The 25,629-nt window shown below is 43.7% G+C and overlaps 1 protein-coding gene across 1 annotated transcript in view; it reads right to left on the minus strand.

The window, feature by feature from the left end:
- The window catches only part of PCSK2 (proprotein convertase subtilisin/kexin type 2), a 118,770-nt gene that overhangs the window by 83,204 nt on the left and 9,937 nt on the right, over positions 1-25,629 (minus strand). Inside the window, exon 2 of the mRNA XM_028722283.2 lies at positions 5,262-5,366. Within this exon, the coding sequence (XP_028578116.1) occupies positions 5,262-5,366 (105 nt within the window). The remainder of the gene's footprint in view (positions 1-5,261; positions 5,367-25,629) is intronic.

Raw genomic sequence — 25,629 nt, forward strand, 5'->3', positions numbered from 1 at the left:
ATATAGAATAATTTTGGAGCACAATAGGCAGAAGCAAAATGAAATCTACTGTGTGCTTAGCTGTTGACCGCTAGTTAAACTGTGACAATCTGTTTGCTCCAACAGATTGCTAGCACCCAAAAGATTGCCAAGTTTGACTATCTTTTGCCTTGACTCAGGGGTAGCACAATCCTATACAGGGCCACTCAAAAATGAGTCCTACTGAATTCAGTGAAACTTTTCTCTAGGTAATGGTGCATACAGGATTGATGCCCTAACCCACACCAGTTTTAAAACCCAGTTTTAATAGCAACTTGAGGGCTCTGTGGAAGCAGCTAATGAGAGGGAAACTCTCCTTAGGGAACTCTTAAAGGAAATCCATTGGTACAACATTTCAAATCCTCCTCATGCTAGGGTGCGAGTGGTTATGGATCCCGTTGCCAGCCCTCCACCAGCTGCCGCCGTCCGCCTGCTGAACAGGTGAGCCAAAGTGCCACAGGTGGGGTCCTTAATGCCAGCAGAGAGCTCTGAAACACGGGGTTTTGAGGGTGGGAAGAGGATAATAATAATAATAATAATAATAATAATAATAATAATAATAAATTTTATTTATATCCCGCCCTCCCCAGCCGAAGCCAGGGTCAGAGCTGCTAACAACAGTAAAATGATAAAACATTCTAAAATCATTTCATTCTAAAATTAATTCAAATCAGATTAATGGCAACCATTAGGCTAGAGTTCTGTGAGGATTGCCAAAGGAGGGAGTCAGGCTGTGCCCTGGCCAAAGGATTTGGTGGAACAGCTCTGTCTTGCAGGCCCTGCGGAAAGATGTCCAGTCCCGCAGGGCCCTAGTCTCTTGTGACAGAGCATTCCACCAAATCGGAGCCACAGCCAAAAAAGCCCTGGCTCTAGTTGAGGCCTGCCTAACCTCTCTGTGGTCTGGGAATGAGGATGAGCTGGTAGCAATGGGTGAACCTGTCAGTTTTGCTTTATTTCAGTTACTCATCCTTTCAGTCTTAAATTCAGTTCTCCGCATTGGAAATTTGTTTTTGTGTGTGTGTGTGTTTTGTTTAAAAAAAGTTCCCATGAATATTCACCAGCGTTTTATTGCAAATTTCCCCTAATATAAACATCTGTATGCATCTTTGGCCTAATACACATATTTTGACAACATCCCCTACTATTCATCTTTGTTTGTAATTTTCATGAGTGTATGCATTTTTTTAATGCACAGCTTCAGGTGCGGACTTTGGTAAACCTTTGTCATATGGTGCCCTGTGCAAGGCCAAATTTGGCACCCCCAAATGGATCTTCTCAAGTGTGGATCTTCTAAATTTTGCCCTAAATCCTGTGCTGCACCTCACCCCAGTTTCTGTGTTTTTGGACACACAACCTGGCTGGAGAACTGCATTGCAAAATTTGTGGAAGTCCTAATTTCAAAGGATTGACAGTGTTTCAGTTCTTGCGTTGTTTCCGAATGTGAGAACATGGTAGGTTCACCTCCCAATGCAATCTGGGACCGTCTCTCCTTATATGTCCCACAAAGGAACTTACGGTCTTCAAACAAAAACATCTTGGAGGTCCCAGGCCACAGAGAGATTAGGCTGGCCTCAACCAGAGCCAGGGCTTTTTCGGCTGCGGCTCCGATCTGGTGGAACACTCTGTCACAAGAGACTAGGGCCCTGCGGGACTTGACATCTTTCCGCAGGGCCTGCAAGACAGAGCTGTTCCACCAGGCCTTTGGCCAGGGCACAGCCTGAATCCCTCCTTTGGTAATGCTCACAGAACTCTAGCCCAATGGTTGCCATTAATCTGATTTGAATTAATTTCATAATGAAATGATTTTAGAATGTTTTATCATTTTACTGTTAGCCGCTCTGAGCCCAGCTTTGGCTGGGGAGGGCGGGATATAAAAAAATGTATTATTATTATTATTATTATTATTATTATTATTATTATTATTATTATTATTTCTCCCCCAGCCCTAGAGACATTAGATGCACTCTGGGCCACACAGCTCCATCAAGATCCATTGGGCAAGAGGAGGTCTTTGGAACTGTAGCTTTTTAGTTATGATACATTTTCAGGCAGAGCAGCCGGGTCATTGTGGGTTTCCTGTAAAAGAAATTTGGAGGAAAGGCGCAGGAGGAGGCACACCAGTAATGGACAAGCCAAGGAAGAAAATGAACAATTGATCTTGTAGCATACAGGATCAAATGGCCTGGAGCAAGAGAAAACCACTCTTGTTAAGAATCCTCTATGGAAGCTGGTGGTTCTTTGTGTATTTTGTTGTATTTTCATTTTCTCTAACTCCTCACAGGAATAGAAACGCCAGGTGATATTTAGCTCTTCGCCTCCAATAATGGCTTTTGGTTATTGTAAAAGGAATAGAATTATCTTCTCCTGTCTAGTCCAATATTAAAGCTGTATAAATCAGTGCTATGCAGGCTGGGTCTCATTGTGCCTCGCCGCTGAAGAAGTGCAATAGTGTAACTTTCTAGCCTTCATTTATTCCCTGTTTCAGCTTCGGCACTGATTATTCGCTTCCTTTTCTTTTTCTTCCCATGTGTAAATTATGAATCCAGTTCCATCATGGCCCTACGGACCTTTTCTCTGTACGCATCATTTATTTTATGCTTTCTTCTTCTCCACGCAATTGTGTTGGAAGAAATGCAAGAGGAAAATTTCTAAGTCTCAAAGTCACAGAGATCCGACAAAGTTACTATTCCAGCTATTATATCCCTGACCTCCTCAGAGATATTTCAGTCTGTCTCTGAAGAGAGGTAAAAAAAAAACCTGGTACAATTTTATATTTATTTTTCAATCTTGAAATTGCATATGTTCTTGGGAAAGGATGCAGGCTTCATTAAAACATACCCTGTTGCTATCAAGCATACCTGCATTTAAGCCAATTTATCTGGGGCTTTCCTTTATCTGGAATGAATGAATTTAATTGACTGCCAGGGGCTTAGGCTGGTAGAGCAGTTGGTTAGAGGAGATTAAAAATCTCCTGGTTGTGGGTTCAAGATCCCTGTTGGGCAAAAGATTCTGCCATTGCAGGGGGTTGATTAGATGATCCTTGTGGTCTCTTCCAACTCTACAATTCTATGATTCTATGATTGTTCAAATTATACAATTCAAAGGAGAGAACATCAAGTTGCAGACACCAGAACTTATGCAATAAAGATCAGCTCTGGATTTTGAATGACGTAACATAAATAACCATACATGAGAATATTTGGCTTCACCTGTGGCTTTCCTTTTTCTGGAATTGATTAATTTAATTGTGCTCAAATCTAATCTTTAAACGGATGACCAAGTAGTAATGAAACAGTAAATTGTTACGAAAGAAAAACGGGTATGTGAAAATAGAATCAGTGGCTCCTGTTCTCTAAGGGACAAATGCTATGCTTAGATTCTCTAAGGGACAAATGCTATGCTGAGGCAGTGGCATAGCGTGGGTTGTCAGCACCCGGGGCAAGGCAAGTAATTTGTGCCCCCTAACCCTTAGATTTGCGCCCCCTAACCTGTGGATTTGCGCCCCCTAACCCATGGATTTGCCCTAACCCCAGATGTTGCGCCCGGTGTGGCCGGCCCCCCCTGCACCCCCCACGCTACGCCACTGTGCTGAGGTACCCTTCACAATTCACTCTCAACTCCTTTACACAAGTTCATTCCCAGGGAAAGAGAGTAGTGAGCCTTCAGACCCACAGTGGTACCTCGGGTTAAGAACTTAATTCGTTCTGGAGGTCTGTTCTTAACCTGAAACTGTTCTTAACCTGAGGTACCACTTTAGCTAATGGGGCCTCTTACTGCTGCCGCACGATTTCTGTTCTCATCCTGAAGCAAAGTTCTTAACCCAAGGTACTATTTCTGGGTTAGCGGTGTCTGTAACCTGAAGCGTCTGTAACTCGAGGTACCTCTGTACTCTATGGAAGGTATTTTAGTATAAACCCAGTTCTCTTGACAATAGTGATCTTCCACACCCATGAGCATTCTGCCATGAATCACATTTTGCATCCATGAGGTGGACTCATGGAACAATTCATACACAGGGAAGTGTTTGATTGGAGTAGCAGTTGGCTTACTGATGACCCTCAGAACCATCCTATTAAGGATTCCAAACCCATTAATGACCCATTCTGTCTATGAGTGACCCATTCTGACAATGGACATACCAGGGAGTATCACCTTGTTATTGTGTAGCATTAGGCAGCTTGAACCTTTGTAGAAATAATTACTTAAGACTGTCAAGATGACCACAATTAAAGGGCAGCTTTCTTAGACCAAGACAATCTGAGCCAATGTGGTGCAGTGGTTGCAGTGTTAGGCTGGAGAGATGCAAGTCCAATACCCCACTCAGCCATACAGCTCAGTGGATGACCACTGGCCATCTCTCAACAGAACCATCCTTGCAAGCTTGTCGTGAGGTTAAAATGGAGGAAAAGATAACCGTGAAAGTTGCCTTGAGCTCCTTGGGGGAAAGGAAGGATATCAATGTCATAAACGAAAGAGGATATTTACAAAGATGGAGTTGTTATGGATCACAGAGAAGATTTCCTGAATTGTTATTTTTTAGTTTTTTATTTATACTTTTCAAATTTATACATTTCATTAGTTTTACAATCAATTTGACATTCCAAAATTTGACTTCCTTCCTCCTTTCTGCAGTTTCTAACATTTATATTTTAATGTCTTCTGCATATCCAACTTCATTTAATTTGCTCATTTAATTATCTAATCTAAATATGTACTCTTATAAACTGCAGGTTATTACACTAATCCTGCTAATGTTTTTATCTGTTTACAATTCATCTGTAAATATTCAATAAACCATTTTCATTCTTTTATAAAAAGTTCGCTAGCTTGATTTCTTATTCTTCCGGTAAGTTTCGCCATTTCTGCATATTCCATAAGTTTTTGTATCCATTCTTCCTTTGCTGGAACTTCTGCTTCTTTCCACTTTGGGGTAAGTAACATTCTTGCTGCTGCAGTAGCATACGTAAATAAATTTCTATACAATTTAGGTAGTTCGGTCCCTATAATTCATGAATTTGACATGTAGGAATTTGACATGAATTCCACCACGTGGAAGTGATGCCAAATTTTTCATGTAAAGCTGCCTTATATTGATGGGCCAATTGCCTAACTCTAACCTATCCATTCAAATTGGCAGTGGCTTGTCAAGGCTTTGGAAAGTCTTTCACTGCCTTATACCACATGTCAAACATTTGATTTCAGATTGTAGCTATAAGATGGAAAACCATTAAGAGACAACTTACCCTGGGGTCTTTTTCTAAGCGAAGCTGGTGCTGAAGACTGCGCCGCCTCCGCCCCTTGGACATCCCGTTGTGGAAAAAATGGTACCCATCCTCTACAAAGGGTAGCTGGGGAAGATTTTGAACAGTTAAGTATTAGATGACATACTCGTACTGACCATCATGATAATCTACAATACAATCTCTATAAACAATGGGTCAAATGGGGCTGGGCAACCTTAGACCTATGGGATCTGTCCTTAGGATGCTCCTCACACTTCCCCGTAGGCCATGGCCCTCAATGACCCTGCTTTGAACACTCCTTCTGTGTTTTTGCCTGGCTGGAACGTTGACCTTGAATTCTGATCATGCCTCTTGCCCAGTGGTCTGGGTGGGGTGGAGGAGAATAAAGAGGAATTTATGAGTACAGTGGTACCTTGGTTCTCGAACTTAATGCATTCTGGGAGTTCATTCGACTCCCAAAACTGTTCGAAAACCAAGGCACGACTTCCGATTGGCTGCAGGAGCTTCCTGCACTCAGGCAGAAGCTGTGTGGGATGTTCAGCTTCTGAAAAACATTCGCAAACCAGAACATAGCTCCAGTTACAGATAGGTAGCCGTGTTGGTCTGCCATAGTCAAAACAAAAAAAATTCCTTCCAGTAGCACCTTAAAGACCAACTAAGTTAGTTCTTGGTATGAGCTTTCGTGTGCATGCACACTTCTTCAGATACACTGAAACAGAAGTTGCCAGATCCTTCTATATAGTGAGAAGGTGGGGAGGGGTTTTTTTTGTCAGAACATAGCTGTCAGCTTTCAGATTTGAAAATAAGGGATCAGCAGCCTCACCTGTCCCAGGGACAATCTACGGGATATCTAACAATCTGGGATAGCAGCGGGAAGCAGCGGCAAACGGCGCTGGAATAAGGGAATTTCCCGCAAAAAAAGGGAAGGTTGACAGCTATGAACCAGAACACTTACTTCTGGGTTTGCAGCATTCGGGAGCCAATTTGCTTGGCAACTTAGCCATTCGAGAACCAAGGTACCACTGTACGTGCAGAAGCTAGCCTAATGCACAACGGCAAAGCTAACATTTGTTGTTTTACCACTTTTGTCTCTGGCCCCACCCACAAATGGCATGTGGTTGCACAGCACCAGCTTTAGGGTGGTATTGGAGCTTCCCACACACAGGGCACTGTGCCAAGGGGGTAGAAAATTGAGATGACCCATAATTGAGAAGATCCATTTGGGGGCACCATTTTTTTTGCCTTGCACAGGGTGCTATATTACAAAAGTCTGCCCCTGGGTTGTTTAGGGGCCGCCCTGAAGGGAATAAAGCTCTTGGGTTGAGAAGCATTCTCTACTTCCAGAGCAGATCATTCAATCCCTCAAAGAGTCCTGCATATTATAACCCAGAGGGGGAAGCAATAAAACTAATATCATTAAGACCAAATTGAGTCTTCGGGCAAGAATATCACACTTGTGCATGTGTAGCTGTGGCAACATAAACAGCAGCCTGCTTCTACATCTCCACAGCAAATTATGGTTATAGATATAGTACCATCCATGTACATTTTGCTTCACAAACGCAGAAGAAAATGTTACGACCCCACCTTGAGGAGCTTACAATCTAAAATTAAAAAATTAAAGAAAGGCAAGGAAAGCTCATAAAAGTCTAAATCAGTTAGAATTTTGCTTTTAAACAAATACCTAGTCCTGACTATGCTAGAAATATGGCGATATATACCGTATTTTTTCGTGTATAAGACTAGGTTTTCTTCCTAAAAAATAATGTCAAAAATTAGGGGGCCATCTACCCCCATTTTCTTAAATCTGAGTCTCCAAAAATAGGGGGTGTCTTATACATGGGGGTGTCTTATAGACAGAAAAATACAGTAAATCTTGCATGGCATGGGCCGTTTTGATTTTCCACCAAAGGAAATGAAATCCTCCTCTGTTGGTCATAAAAAAAAAAATTAGTACATGGATCCCACAGGACACCTTGAATGTTACAGATCATTGGGAGCCAGGTCTGCCCAGCACTGAACATAAATCTGAAAACTTTTTCGTTCCGCTCACAAAACACAGCTAGATGCCTGTGAAAACGGGACATTCAGCGTGGCTCTCAACGATTTCCTCAGATGGAAAGAAGTGTTGACAAGGGTTTTTCCTTTTCATAATGAGAGACTGGGAAAATGCCTCACCACCCCATTGCAATTTTTAAAGCCCAAGTTGGGACTGATGGAGGTGATGAGGTCATGCATTCTCCCTGCTTCTGTGCAAGACTAGCATGCAGGAATGAGAACATTCGTTTGAGCGAGGAAAAAGTCCACACAAAAGGTGGCCGTTGCTGCTTAGATGCGCTGTTCAATTTTCACGCAAAAGATGTGGAATTAAATCTGCTGTTCAGTGTGCCCCCTTCACAGCTTGGAGTTCCTCTGTAGTCACATGGCAAAATATGCCAGCTATATCTATTGTTAGGGGAATTACAGGTAATTATTATAGAGGATCTAGGAAATCCACTCAGAGTAGTTGGATTAGCATCTCTCCCACCCACTTGCTGCCCACAATTAAATATGATGCAATGACAGTCTATGTTTGTGGAAAGGAATGACAAAAAATAAATAGTTTGAGATAATAATAATTATTATTTGTACCCTCCCCATCTGGCTGGGTTTCCCCAGCCACTCTGGGCAACTTACAACACGTAAAAAATGGCAAAATATTAGACAGAAAAAAATTTCCCGATACAGGGTTGCCTTCAGATGGGAAGAGGCACAGACAGAGTTGAGTTTTGAGTTATGTGAACTCAATAAGAAGGCATCTAGGAATGCAGAATCTCTCCATCTCTCTGTCTCTCTGAGGTGAGGAAGCAATTAAGCTGTGTGCCTCCACCTATGCTCAATGTCCCTATTTGTAAACAAAGTCAAATGTCATAAGCATCCAGTCAAATGCCATAAGAAATGCAATAAAGCTTTACTATCTTCTTCTTAGTGAAAAGGGCCAGCCCAATATATTTTACAGCCTGAGGCAATGGGCAAGATGTCATTCTCCCCATTGCATGTACAGAAATTAGCCAGCCTGGCAGCTGAAACTTACTTCAGCACTGATGACCTGACAGCTGGGTACTGCCTTTGGGTTTTTATGATTATGTAATAATAATAATAATAATAATAATAATAATAATAATAATAATAATATATCCTGCCCATCTGGTTTCCCCAGCCACTCTGGGCAGCTCCCAACAGAATTAAAAGCACAATTTACAACACAACGCCTTGGGAGGGCGTTCCACAGGGCAGGCACCACTACCAGGAATAATAATAATAATAATAATAATAATAATAATAATAATAATAAATTTTATTTATATCCCGCCCTCCCCAGCCGAAGCTGGGCTGAGGGCGGCTAACAACACTAAAACAGTGCAACATTATAAAAACATTATAAAAATTAATTAAAATACAAATTGATGGCAACCATAAACTAAAGTTTTGTAAAGATTGCCAAAGGAGGGAGTCAGGCTGCGCCCTGACCAAAGGCCTGGTGGAACAGCTCTGTCTTGCAGGCCCTGCAGAAAGATGTCAAGTCCTGCAGGGCCCTTGTCTCTTGCGACAGAGCGTTCCACCAGGTTGGAGCCGCAACTGAAAAAGCTCTGGCTCTAGTTGAATCCAGGGGGTTCCCAAATCTCTTGCGACAGAGCGTTCCACCAGGTTGGAGCCGCAACCGAAAAAGCTCTGGCTCTAGTTGAATCCAGGGGGTTCCCAAACTGTGGTCTGAAGACCAGCAGCCATCCATGTGCTTCATACAATTATATTTTCATTCCTTCTTTTACTTCTTATATTGTATTTTTGTTTTGTTTTGTTTTAATTTATTTAATCATTTTTTTTGATACAGACAACAACTGCAAAAGACATCTACAACAAAAACCATAGCAACAATAATATTTTTGTTTTAATTCTATGGGATTCAAATTGTGATACAATCAGATACAGCGTAAGAAACAAAAGAAGCAATCGAAAACCAAACAGCATATCACAACTGCTGCAACAGGCAGTAAAATCATTAAGCGGTCTGCCAAGACCCTCAGTGACTTTTAAGTGGTCCATGGAGGTGGAGATTGGCACTAAACATTGTAACTGAAAACATTCACGTGCGCAGCCTAGGAGTCATTTTGGACTCACAGCTGTCCATTGAGGGGCAGGTTAATTCTGTGTCCAGGGCGGCTGTCTACCAGCTCCACCTGGTACGCCGGCTGAGACCCTACCTGCCCATGGACTGTCTTGCCAGAGTGGTGCATGCTCTAGTTATCTCCTGCTTGGACTACTGCAATGCGCTCTACCTGGGGCTACCTTTGAAGGTGTCTCAGAAACTGCAATTAATCCAGAATGCGGCAGCAAGACTGGTGACTGGGAGTGGCCACCAAGACCACATAACACCGGTCCTGAGAAATCTGCATTGGCTCCCAGTATGTTTCCGAGCACAATTCAAAGTGTTGGTGCTGACCCTTAAAGCCCTAAACGGCCTTGGTCCTGTATACCTGAAGGAGCGTCTCCACCCCCATCGTTTAGCCCGGACACTGAGATCCAGTGCCGAGGGCCTTCTGGCGGTTCCCTCATTCAAGAAGTGAGGTTACAGGGAACCAGACAGAGGGCTTTCTCGGTAGTGGCGCCCACCCTGTGGAACACCCTCCCTTCAGATGTGAAGGAAATAAGCAGCTATCCTATCTTTAAAAGACATCTGGAGGCAGCCCTGTTCAGGGAAGTTTTTAATATTTAACGCTGTACTGTTTTTAACACTTGATTGGAAGCCACCCAGAGTGGCTGGGGAAACTCAGCCAGATGGGCGGGGTATAAATAATTTATTATTATTATTATTATTATTATTATTATTATTATTATTATTATTAAATAGTATCCCCCACACAAAGAAACGAGTTATCTGTACAAAGAGAGGTTCTTTTGCTCTATGACAGCCTCCCCCAACCTTGTGATCTCCAGATGTTTTGGGCTTCGGTTCCCATCAGTCCCAGAAAGCCTGGACTAATCTTCAGGGATGATGGGGGCTGTCGTCCAAAACATCTGGATGGCATCAGGTTGAGGAATGTTGCTCTGCATTTACAGGATCTATCTTTCTCAACTTGTACTAGGAAAAACAGTTGCATGAACCCACTCTAAGCCAGTCTCTTTTGGATTTCAGCTATTTAGATGGCTGCTGAAAAAATACCCTGTCTACCAAGGGACCCTGCAATTCAGCCAGACTGCTAAGTCTGAGATAAATGGCACATATATTCCTCCTCACTGAGGCTGCTCTTATGGAACATTTTCAATTGCACCGCACGTCTCCATGCTATTTCTTGCTCAGAATAATTCATAACCGTCTGGTTAGCGACTCATCTGCATTTTCAACCCCATTTTTATCGGTGTTATCGTGCTACCCTCTTCCAAATTACAACAATAAAAAAGGACTGTGACCTATTTGGCTAGTTCCTAACAGAACACTTCTGATCTTTTCTGCACAATGAGAAAAGTGGAAGACAGGGTGTAACATGATTGCCTGTGATTGTACAAAATGATTAACCTTGAACGATGCATTGTCACACCTTTCTGGTATGTCTGAGAAACCACAGAAGCCATTTTAGTTAGCATTTCTGTCTATTTCACTGGCCTTCTAATTTCTTTTGAAAACAGAAATCCTCCTCTTTAAAGGTCTTGTTCTTCTAGGTATAATCCTAAAATAAATGCTATTGCAACTTACAAATTCCTCTTTGGCCTTATGTAATATTAGACAGAAGAGTCAGACATGACTAAATGACTAAGCAACAACAAACAATATTTCTAAAGACAAGTTTCAGTTAGTAATTCACACATGCTTGATTTCAATAAACCTGTTGAATAATCAAAAAGTAGCAACTTGCTATACTCAGAAAGGGATAGGCAACGGTACTAATTAGAAATAAATTGGTACTAATTAGTCATTTCTGTATTAGTACTCTATACAAAGGCCCGTATAGTTAAAGCTATGGTTTTCCCAATAGTGATGTATGGAAGTGAGAGCTGGACCATAAGGAAGGCTGATCGCCGAAGAATTGATGCTTTTGAATTATGGTGCTGGATGAGACTCTTGAGAGTCCCATGGACTGCAAGAAGATCAAACCTATCCATTCTTAAGGAAATCAGCCCTGAGTGCTCACTGGAAGGACAGATCCTGAAGCTGAGGCTCCAATACTTTGGCCACCTCACGAGAAGAGAAGACTCCCTGAAAAAGACCCTGATGTTGGAAAAGATGGAGGGCACAAGGAGAAGGGGACGACAGAGGACAAGATGGTTGGACAGTGTTCTCGAAGCTACCAGCATGAGTTTGACCAAACTGCGGGAGGCAGTGGAAGACAGGAGTGCCTGGTGTGCTCTGGTCCATGGGGTCACAAAGAGTCAGACACGACTAAACGACTAAACAACAAGATATTTGTATATTTTCTTAAAAACAGATGGCCTTACAGCAGGCGTGTGGGAACTTTAGTCCTCCAGATGTGACTAAACTACAATTCACATCATCCCTGACCATTGTCCATGCTTGCTGGGGCTGGTGGGAGTTGTAGTTCAGCAACATCTGGAAGGCCAAAGGTCCCACAAGAGCTAAGGCCCAACACGATGAGAAATCCTTAAAAATAACACGACACAGAAGTCTTGATTCAGCTTTATCACACATTACATTTAAAGAACTCTTTGGCCACTTCAACAGTCATGGCATCCTGGGAACTGCAGTTTGCCAAGGGTGCTGGGAACTATAGCTTCACAACAAACTACAGCTCCCAGGATTCCTTAGAGGAAGTCGCATCTGTTAAATTGGTAGAATGCATGGTGTGAATGGGACTTTTTTGCAGCTGCCAGGAAGGCATTCATGTAGCCTCTGATGGACCATCAGTGATGTCACAAATCAGCTTCTCAGTGGATGATGGAAGCAGAGAGAACAAAACTCAGCACCTTCTGCTAAACAGCTGATCAGCTTACGTGGCTTCAAAAGGCCTCTTGCCAACAGACAAAAGTGTGGATTTTTAAAATTATTATTAACCATACTCACTAAGTTTGAGAGGCAAAATGTCACTCAATGTCAATCATTTCGGTAGCAGCAGCAGGAAAGCTGACTGGAAGTATTTGTCTGTCCACTGTGGGTGATGGGAAGCTAGATTCAATGGATCTTTTGTCTGATCCAACAGATTTGGTCTGATCTTCGTAGACTTTTATTCATACCATTGCTCGTTTCTTGACTGGTGGCAACCCTGGCAGCTAAATTGTTGGAGAGATGCATGCCCAGCCTTCATTTCTCAGGTCCTCCCTCAGCTTCTGCATGCTCATACCTCCTTGCCTGATTGCTGTAAGGATATCTTGTACTTCCTTGAACTAAACACAAATAATTTATAGGTTGAAAAGCTTCCTTCGGTGCCTAAAACCAGAAGACTGAAGATTCATACCCATTGTCTGAGAGTGACTCCCCCAGTTTCAGCTGCATTGATTACTCTTTCCTAAGGATGGCAACAATTAAGCTCTAATTGAAATCCACACATTTTATGATCAGTGGTTAATGGCTTAATTAATCCTGCCAATCAAACGAAGAGCATTTGCTTCGTGTTTTAGGTTTTAAGGGCTAACTGCCAGGCTATTTATCCCTCAGAACATCGGGAAGCAAGTTAAAGCTCACGCTGAACAAAGCTTTGTGGGTTCTGTTATTCGCCCACGAAAGAAAGGTCACCGCATCTAAAGCACGTCAAGGATTTTGCAGAAGAAGAGAAATATTTTTAGGTACGAACAATGTGGACTTGAAAATGCTTTACATTTCATCATCCTCGTGTACCGCAGATGTTTTTCATGGACGGAACAAGTAGCTCACCCCTGTGAAGAAGGATTTGTGCCTGGCACTCGGCTAGCACTATGAAAAATGTTAGGCAGTGGTGGCAGCAAGAACAGATGGCTGCTGGTGCTTTGCAAAAGTCATACATTCTGATATTATCAACATCATCCATTATACAAGCAAAAATCGGTAATGGCAGAGGAAGAATAACATATTTAGGGTTATTAGGTATGTTGTTTTGGGGTACATTTAACAAAGCCAAGCCATTGTAAGGTAAAGGTAAAGGTACCCCTGACCATTAGGTTCAGTCACGGACAACCCTGGGGTTGTGGCGCTCATCTCGCTTTACTGGCCGAGGGAGCCGGCGTGTGTCTGCAAACAGCTTCTGGGCATGACTAAGCCGCTTCTGGTGAACCAGAGCAGCACACGGAAATGCCGTTTCCCTTCCCGCTGGAGTGGTACCTATTTATCTACTTGCACTTTGATGTGCTTTTGACCTGCTAGGTGGGCAGGAGCAGGGACCGAGCAACGGGAGCTCACCCCATCGCGGGGATTCGAACCGCTCACCTACTGATGGGCAAGCCCTAGGCTCTGTAGTTTAGACCACAGTGCTTACATAGTCACATTGCTCCAGAAGAGCAACCGTTGTAGTGAGAGACAGGACAGAGTTTTGGTTAGAGTGTTGGACTAGCACTAGAGAGACCCAGGTTCAAATTCCCATTCAGACCTGACATTCACTTGACCTTGGGCACCTTACTGCATCTTAGCCTAAACTCACAGGATTTTTATAAGCATAACAGCTGGGGGGGGGGGGGAGAAGAAAAGGATCTTGTATGCCACCCTGAGTTCCTCGCAGAAATGGTCCTGAATTTTCTAGACATATACAGAATACTGCAGTCTGGGTGAAAATCAACGAAAATGTCTGGGAAAATCCAGATGCCCATATCGGCAGTGTCATTTTTGCCGATTTCCCATAAAAAATAGCTCCAAAATGGCGATTTTGCGCTCAACTAAAAACTTTACCACCACCACCCCCAAAAAAGAATTCAACAACTTTGCCAACTTTCTGCCTGGATTTTCATTGTTTGAAATACAGCAACCCTGGCTACTGTACAAAGATAACAGCCACCACCATTGCTCCAGCCACAACGTCATCTGGTCGAACCAAGATTTCGCCTCTCACTCTGCTCACCGTGACCCTGCAGCCCCCTGAAATTTGCACACAAAGGAATATGACCCTCGAGATGCAAAACATTCCCTAACCCGTTTTAGAGATTTGTGTGACGCATGCCTGAGAGCGCAAGTAACCAGCCATAAGAAGAGGAAAGATGTGTGAGCATATGAAGGAGCCATTTTTAGCACCAGCAGCATATGGTTCCTGAGAAAAACGAAATGCCACCCGTCACATTCCCTCTGCCGAGTGGCTCCCTACCAACAGTGCTGCGCAAGGAACATGCTTAATTATTTAGATAACGAAAGTAAATATAATTCCAGCAGCAGATGACATCCTCACTGTTCCCCCAAATGAGACTGATATTTTTTATTGGTCTTATGCATCCTCCCTCCAAAGCACCCAGCAGGGAGATAAGAAAGGCTCTGGATGACTTCACGCATGATGTTTCTCACTCAGTGATGAGCTGATGGCTTCTGCATATAGGAAAAAAATCATACAGCACAAATGCCGCATGGCATACACACTTTTCCAGCCTGATCCTCAATAGAAGTAGCTTGTGTCAACTCCAGGTTTTGGAGGACTCTTGGACAAGACAGAAACCCACCCATTTCCCCCAGCTACTCCTTGCCTTCCTTGTCACTGCTCCCACTTGTGAGGCAGAAAGCCAACCAGCTGTTAGGGACCATGCTGAGGAGAGCTGCACTGAGGAAGAATGGTGGAAGCCACCCCCTCCCCCTGATCCTGATCCTGTTCCTGAATCTCCCCAGGAGCAGGAGGACAGTATAGATTTGGAACAGTGGTTTGCAGCAGGGCATAGTTCAGAAGGCAGAAGCTGGGGAATACTGGATGGGGAACAGCTAGGAGAAGAAACACTGGGAGAGAGAGGGTTAACAGATTCATAGTCTTTGGAAAGCATTCCTCCCCCAAGATCGAGAAGAGCTCAGAACAGAAAGCGCAAGAGGGTACAAGCTCAGATTACAAGACATAGGAGGGATGTAGATTAATAGGGACGGAGGGGGTGTAAGCCTTAATTGGGAGCACTGTAATTCTAGGTAGATGGGTTCTTTGTCTCTCACTGTGATTATTAATCTAACTGGTAAGACTTTCCTTTCGTTTGATCTCTTCTTATTTACTGCCATGGGGGAGGAAGCCGATTCCCCAAAGCCTGACACCAGCAAACAAGAAGCATCCACTACTACCACTCCCCACCAGTTGCCTAAGCCAGAGCAAGAGGCAAGAGAGTAAGCAAACATGGGCAATGGGAAGAGAAGGAACATGGTCCAGGGGGCTGCTGCCAGTGGCTCTCCTGCTCAGATGTGGGCCCTCATCAGACACATGATCACATGACACCAGCCCTTGAAGTTGTTCATTTATTATTTATTTATTTATTGAATTTATATACCACCCTATACCTGGAGGTCTCAGGGCGGTTCACAGAATAAAATCAAAATCTATAAAATCAAAATCTATAAAATCAAAATCAGAACAATAACAACACACACACACACCCCAAAAGAGCCACATTTTAAAAGGGTTTAGGATGTCCATCAGGTCAACCAAAGCCCTGGTTAAAAAGGAATGTTTTTGCCTGCCGCCTAAAGGTGTCCAATGAAGGTGCCAGGCAAACTTCCCTGGGGAGAGCATCCCACAGATGGGGAGCCACTGCAGAGAAGGCCCATCTAAAGGTGAGAAATGGGAGTCACAGCATTCTCCTGATCTACATCCCTAAACTGGTTTGGGCACTGACAACTCAAAGCTCAAGATGAATTCACTTTCCTAGGCATCCTGTGGGTATCCTGTAAAGAGAGTGCTTGAATACCGTAGCCAGAATAGCACCCTCTGGAAATTATAAGACAATTCTCATCATCTCATTCAAAGAGATGGGTTTGCTTAATGTGGAGAAGGGATGTTTAAAAGGGAAACATCAAATACCACATACCAGTATTACTACAGAAGAAACATCAGCATGCTGAAGGGTTTTGTACCTTGGCTGTCCTTTGAAAGATGGGCCCTGGGAGTCAGGAAGGGGAGAAAGACAATGCAAGATATTACCCTCTCCAGAGGGCATGCTTAATGCTCCCATGGTGAGAACCTACAGTCACTTATCTTCACTGTTACAAAACAGTGGGTGGGGTCATAAAGATGCCCGGAAGGGCTGCCTGAAGCCTTTAAATTATTCCTCATCTTAATCTTTTAAATGTTCCCTAAGAATGCCATGGAGCATTACCAGCACAGAATACAGATGCTGATGAGAAAGTCTACTTACATCTCCATCCACTTTTTCTCTCACTCGCTGAATGATCAAACCAAAGGAGATCGCTCTGCCTTTAGAGCCCTAGTGACCAAGGAGCCAGCAGAGGGAGGTGTCACAATGAGGGGCGTGTCACAAGGAACTCCGCAACCTAGCAACCACCAGCACTCAACTGACACTCCTCTCAACTGACACTACTAAGTTTCCTTATATGGCTTTTAATCCATGTTCAGCATTTTACAAGTATGTAAAATGATATTTATTCCTTTATATTCAAGCTTCCATCGTTCCTGTGCATTAGCTATCTAATCTACCTCTCTGCCTCTCTGGTTCAAATGCCACACACCAAAAGGGTATGGAAAGGGCTCTGTGTATTCGAAAATTCACAAAGTGATTCATTGCAGCTCCACAGCAGCCCTCTCCTTCTTTTCAGTGTCATCCTATATTGCTGAACAGTGGAAAACCAGAAATCACCCCTTGTGTGTTTATTAATTTTATTCCCCTCCTTCACTAGCAGGTCCCAGAGCAAGTTACAACCGTCTAAAATTATTATCATTGTTGTTATTAATTAAATTTGTATACCGCCCTATACCCACAGGTTTCAGGGTAGTTCACAGGATAAGATCACAATATAAAAATACAAAATACATAATAAAAACAAAAACAACCCAATAACCCCCCCCCAACACATTTTAAAAGGACATTATATGTCAATCAGATTGACCAAAGGCCTGGTTAAAAAGGAACGTTTTTGCCTGGTGCCTAAAGGTGTACAGTGGTACCTCAGGTTACATACGCTTCAGGTGACAGACTCCACTAACCCAGAAATAGTGCTTCAGGTTAAGAACTTTGCTTCAGGGTGAGAACAGAAATTGTGCTCTGGAGGTGCGGCGGCAGCAGGAGGCCCCATTAGCTAAAGTGGTGCTTCAGGTTAAGAACAGTTTCAGGTTAAGAACGGACCTCTGGAACGAATTAAGTATTTAACCTGAGGTACCACTGTACAATGAAGGTGCCAGGAGAACTTTCCTGGGGAGAGCATTCCACAGACGGGGAGCCACTGCAGAGAAGGCCTGTTCTCGTGGTGCCACCCCATGGACCTCTCAAGGATAAGGCATGTGAAGAAGGGCCTCAGAAGATGATCTCAGGGTCCGGGTAGATTCATATGGAAAGAGGCAGTCCTTGAGGTATTGTGATCCTGAGCCATTTAAGGCTTTATAGGTCAAAACCAGCACTTTGAATTGGGCCTGGGAACTAACTGGTAGCCAGTGCAGTTGGACCAGGATGAATGTAATATGCTTAAACCGTCTTGCTCCGGTGAGCAACCTGGCCGCTGAATTCTGCACTAGCTGAAGTTTCTGCACCATCTTCAGAGGCAGCCCTATGTGTAAGACATTTAGTTACAAGTCACTGTGTGATGAGTGTGCATGCATGATCCAAACTTAAGATGAAAGAAAGAAAGAAAGTTCAAGTAAATTGTGGTTTCTTTTTAGTTCAGAAGGAATAACCAAGACAGAGGAAAAGCAAAGCACTGCATTACACAACAGCAATACTTCAAGACAAGTGTACACCGTTAATATTTTATTCCTTTAGAATCTAAAGGCCCGCTCTTGATCCTCACAAAGATGGCGTCAGACTCAGAGAAAACATATTTCATGCAGGTCAAGACTTCTGTTCATTTAATGGTTCTGAAGCAGGAGAATATATTATTAGTATTTCCATCCTTCCATCACTGTGATAGAAGGGTTGCCATAATGATTATTATCCATGCTACTATTGAAGGAACTAAAATCTTGTCTTTCTTAAAATGTGGCAATCCTTCTCTTAAGATTGGGTGCCTGTCCAATAGCCTGAATCCTACACTATCAGAATCTTGTTGCTGTTACATCCCCAATTTCTCCATTAAGGAAAGACCCTCACTCAACTGAACTGTGATAGCTCTACTTTACAGTGTATTTTTAACACCTCCAAGTAGTTTACCCAGTCCTCTGCATAGACTTCATTATCGTGTTTATCATCATAGCTATTCTTCAAAGGAAACATGCTTTCCTCCTTCACAGAAATAAAATTCTGTTTGCAAAGGGTGGGGGTGAGCAAAACAAAGGCACACAATTCTCTGCTGAATACAGTACAATAAAATGATGTTGGTGGGTGAGGATCCCAGCTCCTTTGATGGCCACACAATTGTTCTGGTACCAGAGATGCTCTGTAACATATTCAAGCAAGACCCCAGCCCCCAGTCTCCAATGCAACACAGAAGACAATTGCTCGGGCTGGTTAGATGTCCTCATGCCACCCTATTCTGTGATTGTTCCATACGCCGGCTCTGACTCACCATCCACTTTGTTTGCCTCCCTTACATCTTGGAGATATCCTATAATTAATTTCAGAATGGCTACATGTACAGCTTGCTGCCATTTCCAATTTGCGTCTTCCCCCCTTCAGACAGATGAGCAAAAGTGCATACACATATTGCATCAGGCAATTCCTACTTGCGCTGACTTTGATTCAATCAATACAGCTCATGCATGTCTTGTCGCTGATTTGATCACAACGCAAAAGGAATCTTGCTGCTTTTGTGTGATCGCAAGATGATTCCTTTGGGCTCCAGTGTGACTATGCCTTGTAAAGATTACTTGACCACAAGATCAGTTAATCCCCATACCTGGAAAGAAAAATCAAGTCAGGATTTTTATTTATTTTTTAATTTTTGTCAGCATCCTTAATGATTTCTCTTTGCATGTGTTGGTTAATCCATTAACACTCTTGTTTTGAAACTAAAGCATATGCAATGGAGCAAAGGCCAAATGCTACGAATGGATCGTTATTCATTATTCTTCACAGAGTAGCACCCAAGCAGCTTTCCTGCCAGTGAGCACTCAATAAATAATTGAAACAGGCTTGAATAATACATAGGAGGCTTCCCATCTCCTTTGTTTCAGTCACATCAGTCTCAATGGAAATTCGGCAAGTTTAGCATTATGGATCCTGATGTGGATGACTAGTGTACATAACAAAACAACAGCACATTCTCAAAGCAAATTGCCAAACGTTGACGTTTCCGTTCCCTGTTTTTACAGTTACAGCCAAGGACCTTAAATATTTGCTCAGAAAAGAGAGCTAAATCTGGAGCATATAACTTAGGCTCAGAGGTTGCTGCGCCTTGCAGGTCTTCAGCTAACCGTCTTTTTAAATAAAGTAAGGGCCAGACATCGACACATCTGCACAAGCCATTTAAAAACATGCCTTCCTGTGCCTTCGGCTGCTGATCCACTGAGAGACAACTGCTCTGGGCTCTTTGTCAACTCTTCCCAAGCTGAAGCCATTCCATCTGGCTGCAAAGCAGAGGGAAAGGGAAGAAGCAGATTGCTCCGCTGACTTTGCTGACAGACCACTGACCTTTGCCTCCACCTCAGAAGTCAGTCGCCACTCCAGCAAGCTATCTGAATTGTCTCAGTTCCAGCTGTTTGTTATAAGAGCTGTAGCTTTAATAACTGCTGGCCAAGCTCACTTTCACCACTTCCTTCCTCCTTCATTTTGTGTCCTGTCTTTAAAAATCTAAGCCTACTTTTTATTAAGCAGCCACACCGGGTGCTGTTTTGGCTAAAGAGCAAAAAGCATCTTGGAAGATTGAAGCTCAATACAGAGCTTGGGTGGAGTTAGGCACAGTGTTTGCTTCTTGGTACTGCAACCATGCACAGTTCTCTTTAAATCTACCAAAGTTATGGAGGGGGGGGAAGCAGCATTTGCATTGCTTCATCCATGACGCGGGTGGCGCTGTGGGTTAAACCACAGAGCCTAGGACTTGCCGATCAGAAGGTCGGCGGTTCGAATCCCCGCAATGGGGTGAGCTCCCGTGGCTCAGTCCCAGCTCCTGCCAACCTAGCAGTTCAAAAGCATGTCAAGTGCAAGTAGATAAATAGGTACCGCTCCGGCAGGAAGGTACATGGCGTTTCCGTGCGCTGCTCTGGTTTGCCAGAAGCGGCTTAGTCATGCTGGCCACATGAACCAGAAGCTGTATGCCGGCTCCCTCGGCCAATAAAGCGAGATGAGTGCCGCAACCCCAGAGTCGGCCACGACTGGACCTAATGGTCAGGGGTCCCTTTACCTTTTACCTTTTATCCATGATATTTCTATGCTATAACTTTTCGGAGGGGGCCGTTATTTGAGAAAATAGTCTCAAGACTCCAAACAAGCAAGGTTGCTGTAGTAAAATCTTCTGAGGGGCAGATGGGGCTTGTCAACCTGAGAAGGTAGCCCATCTAGGAGAAGGAAATACAGTCTTAGCTTGGTTCTTGAATTTAATCCATTCCAGGAGTCCGTTCGACTCCCAGAACAGTTTGAGAACCAAGGCGTGGCTTCTGATTGGCTGCAGGAAGCTCCTGCAGCCAATCAGAAGCCTTGGAAGCCACACAGGATGTGCGGCTTACAAAAATCATTCGAAAACCTGAATGCTCACTTCTGGTTTTCGATCGTTTGGGAGCCAAATGAGTTTCAAGGCGTTTGGCTTCAGAAATTCCACTGTAAAGCAAAGCCCCCAAAAAAGCAGGCAAAAAGAAATAGGCAATTCCACAACAACACAAAGCCAAAAAGTTTTATATTGTCAGTTAAAACGGCACACTTTTGGTTTGTTTTTTTAATCTGCATAAGGAAAGCCAGATGAATAGAGGCTGAGAGAAAAAAATGAGCCAGCATTCTGCTGTGAAGCACAGTGCTTCAAGGGGTGTATTGTGCTTCTCCTTGTAACACAGTTCCTTATTCAGCAGTAGCAGAAAGTGCCTTTGGTTTTTTAAAGAAGATTTGAGAATATTTTGCCTCAATTTCAGAGCAGAAGAGCTGCAGCGAAGTATGGGTGAGCAGACCAATGATTTGGAGCCTCCACTTCCTGCAACAAATATTTTTGGAGACACATTTCAAGCTGTTATGGGGAATTTGTAGCTGTGGTCATTGGCTAGGGCTGAAGGGAGCCGGAGCCCAACAGGAAATGGAGGGTCACAGGTTTGTGGAGAGGTCAAAGTTCCTCATGGATGGAGCTCATACTTGCATTGGGCATTCATGCCTTTGCCAAATAAAGGCTTTTGTTTGTAGTTAATGCCAATCAATGAATGGCAGCTGCTTCTTGGCTAGCTATATTAGAATTAATCTTTAGTGTGCTGATAAATCGTTGTACCTTTATTACATCAGTCAAGTAAAATAAACACATCATTTTAATGAGTTTCCTAAGCACTAGTTTTTGCATTGTGCTTTGTCTACTGAGATGCCGTGCAATTCATTTGGGAACAATCATGTCAAAAATTGGGACTATTCACTTCAGAGGAACGGTAACATTAAAGAGATAAATAGGTAGAGGAAATGAAAAGATTCTTTACTCATTTCTAACCTCTTTACCTTCATGTAACTACCAAACCATAGTCTATCAGTACATCTGAATGTAGCCAAAGTCTATGCAGACATAACAAAAGCCTATTCACAGATTTAGGACACACAAAATGAAACCATTTCTTCACACAACCAGTAGTTAACTTCTGGAACTAACTGCTGCAAAGCGTGCTGATAACTGGTGGCTTACATGCCTTGAAGGCAGCCCTGTTTGGGGAAGTTTTTAATGTTTGATGTTTTACCGTGTTTTAATATTCTGTGGGCAGCCGCCCAGAGTTGCTGGGGAAACCCAGCCAGATGGGTGGGGTATAAATAATAAAATTATTACTATTATGAAAGTGGGGTTAGATAAAGGCTTTTGACAGCTCTTCGCTGCCTGCCCCTCCTCGATAAGGGTATCCTGTTAAAGGGATCTGGGGGTGTGGATCCTGCACAAAGCCCTCGGGCTGCCCCTATTTGATGTAGGGCTCCCCCTGTTGGTGGTTTACCCTTAGTTCGACTCCATGCAGATGAGCTATATCTTGACTCCACCCAATGCCTAAGCCAAACCGTTCACATCTGTAACCAATAAAGTTGTGGCCTGTTTTAGCCCATGAAGCTAAATACTCGTGTCTGTGTGTTCATTAATCAATAGGAAACTGCAGGGCGCAGGGCCTTGGCTCATAAAGGCTTTTGACAGCTCTTAGCCCTCCTGGCTAAATGGAACTTCCATGATCAGAGGTTTGGTACTTCTGAATACCAGTTTGAGTAGCAAACAATGGCTGAGGTTTGACACTTTCACTCTGTTCATGGGCTCCCCAGAAGCATGTGACTGGATATTCCTGGAAAGAGGAAGCTGGACTAGAAGAATTTTCCACCTGATCCTGAATCATAGGCATGCATATGTGCCCAAGCACACCCCAATGTTTAAAAAAACCCAGGGATTGTGGCAAGGAGGATAGAGTGAGGTTAAAAAAAAAAAGAAAAAGGTAAAGGACCCCTGGACAGTTAAGTCCAGTCAAAGGTGACTATTGGGTTGCGGCGCTCATCTTGCTTTTCAGGCCAAGGGAACCAGTGTTTGCCCACAGACAGCTTTCTGAGTCATGTGGCCAGCATGACTAAACTGCTTCTGGCTCAAAAGAACACCATGATGGAAACCAGAGCGCATGGAAATGCTGTTTACCTTCCTGCTGCAGTGGTTGCTATTTATCTACTTGCACTGGCGTGCTTTCAAGCTGCTAGGTTTGCAGGAGCTAGGACAGAGCAATGGGAGCTCACCCCATTGCACGGATTCGAACCACTGACCTTCTGATCAGCAAGCCCAAGAGGCTCAGTGGTTTAGACCACAGCGTCACCCGCATCCCTAGGAGAGAGTACAGAGCAGCAACCCAGCTCCCTCAGCATCCACGACTCTTGGAGAAGCAGCAGTGGGAGAGAGACAAAGGCAGAGGGACGCATACAAAAGGCTGGAGTGGAACTGCAGCTTCTGCCTGTGTCGGGCTCCGTCTCACGGCTATGTCTCAATCTGAGTTCCACTTGCCAGCTTTGGCTATGCTGGCCAGGGATGGAGGGAGTTGTGGTTCATGTTCAGCAGCATCTGGCAAGCCAGAGGTTATGTACCTCTGCCATAGCATCCAGGAGGGGGGGGGGACTCAGGCTTGGGTGAGACAAATGCCTCTATGCATACATAGCTGTCAACTTACAGATTTGAAAATAAGGGACCAGCAGCCTCGGAAATAAGGGATCAGCAGCCAAAATAAGGGATTTTCCAAACACAGGTATGTTCAACTTCTGAGCCCCTCCGAGCCAAAGGCAGAAAGCCCAGCCAGCAGCCAAACGAAGCCTCAAGCGGTGGTTCCCACAGCGCAGCAACCCAGCAAAGGGGATGCAGCAAGGAAAACCACCGTCACCTCTCCACTGGGAAGCGCTGAGCAAAGGCAAGTCCCCAGGTAACGCGGCCAATTTGATCGGCACAAGGCATGCAAGCTCCACCCCCCAGTCGTTCTTAGACTCCTTATTGGGTGAGCAACCCAGTCAAGCAACACTGTTGGAGCCTCCCTCCTCCCTGGCCGGCAGGGAGGGAGGGAGAGCAGCTGCTTCCTTTGAAACCTGGGAAATTTAAGGGACATCATCAATAAGGGACAGTAGCGGGACACGGCGCTGGGGTAAGGGACTTTCCCGTCAAATAAGGGACGGTTGACAGCTATGCCATACACAAGCCACACACCTTCACCAGGCCTGCTCTACTCCCTCCTTAAGTGCACAACAGAGCCAGTGTCTTTTGCTTGCCCGATGAAAAGCAGTGTGGACTGTGTATGTATAGAAACTTCAGATATTCGCATGGCTGAAATGCCTCTTGTACATAGATAAGTGTTCTATCCATTGCTCCGCCCCCTTTTGCCTCTGGCCCCGCCTACTCAGAAGGTTTCCCATGAGGGCACAGCTGCTTGATTGGCACTCAGAAAGCCCCACACTAAAGAGATTTATATTACTATTATTTGTCACAGCCAAGGAGACACACAAAGAAACGCCAGTTATTGGCAGCTCTATAGGGGTAGAAGGAAAGCATATGCATATTAACACATCGCAATCTGTTTTAACAACTGAGATTCTTTTAGCAATTAGCAAAGCATTATTTTGCAGTTAGGATGTACACAAGTGGTTTCCCCCGCTCCCTCCTTAAGAGTGATATTTTTCTCTCTCTTTTTTAATTAGAATGGAGTGAATCATGCAAAATAATTTGCTTCTTATATTATTGGCTTTGTGTTTGTGAGTAAGCTCCAATTATCTCAAATGTGTTATTTTTTCTTCTTTTTGACATTAAGAAGCCAAAATATTTTCCCCCAAAACCAAATTAGTTGAGTGGTGCCTGTACCAGTGTGAAAATGGGTTCGAATGAGAGAGAGAGAGAGAGAGAGAGAGAGAGAATGCAACTTGATAAATTTCTACCATTGGTAGTTGTGAAATACATGTTTTAAGAACTGAACAAAAGAAGACTGGGTTTAATGGCTTGTTGTGGATGGAATGAAACAGGTCAGTTTCCTCCAGGTTAATGGGGACCCGGTGGCTCCCACAGAGAAATCCCATATTTGTCTACTCAAAAGTAAACCCCATTGAGTTCAATGGAGCTTACACCCAGGATGCTGGGTACAGCATTACAGTTGGGAAGGGCCATAGCTCAGTAGTAGAGCATTTGTCTTGCAAGCAGAAGGTCTCAGGTTTAATAATAATAATAATAATAATAATAATAATAATAATAACAACAACAATAACAATAATTTATTTATACCCCGCCCATTGAACTGGGTTTCCCCAGCCACTCTGGGCAGCTCCCAACAGAATATTAAAAACACAATAAAACATCAAACATCATATATATATATATATATATAGAGAGAGAGAGAGAGAGAGAGAGAGAGAGAGAGAGTAAATATTGTTTAATATAAACAATTAATATATTTAAGGGTAAGCGCGCTCCTAAGCATAATGAGACCTACTCCTGAATAAGTATGCGCTGAATCAGGTTGCCAGGCTGAGATCCGTACAACAGGATTGCAACTCTGTGTGCACTGACCTGAGATGAAGCCCTGCTCAGGTCAAAATGCAGGGCAAGCCTTACTTGTGCCTAAAGGTAAAGGTAAAGGACCCCTGACAGTTAAGTCCAGTGGGTTGTGGCACTCATCTCACTTTATTGGCTGAGGGAGCTGACATTTGTCCGCAGACAGTTTTTCCAGATAATGTGGCCAACATGACTAAGCCGCTTCTG

The sequence above is a fragment of the Podarcis muralis genome, chromosome 3 (assembly GCF_964188315.1).
Source record: "Podarcis muralis chromosome 3, rPodMur119.hap1.1, whole genome shotgun sequence".
NCBI lineage: Eukaryota > Metazoa > Chordata > Lepidosauria > Squamata > Lacertidae > Podarcis > Podarcis muralis.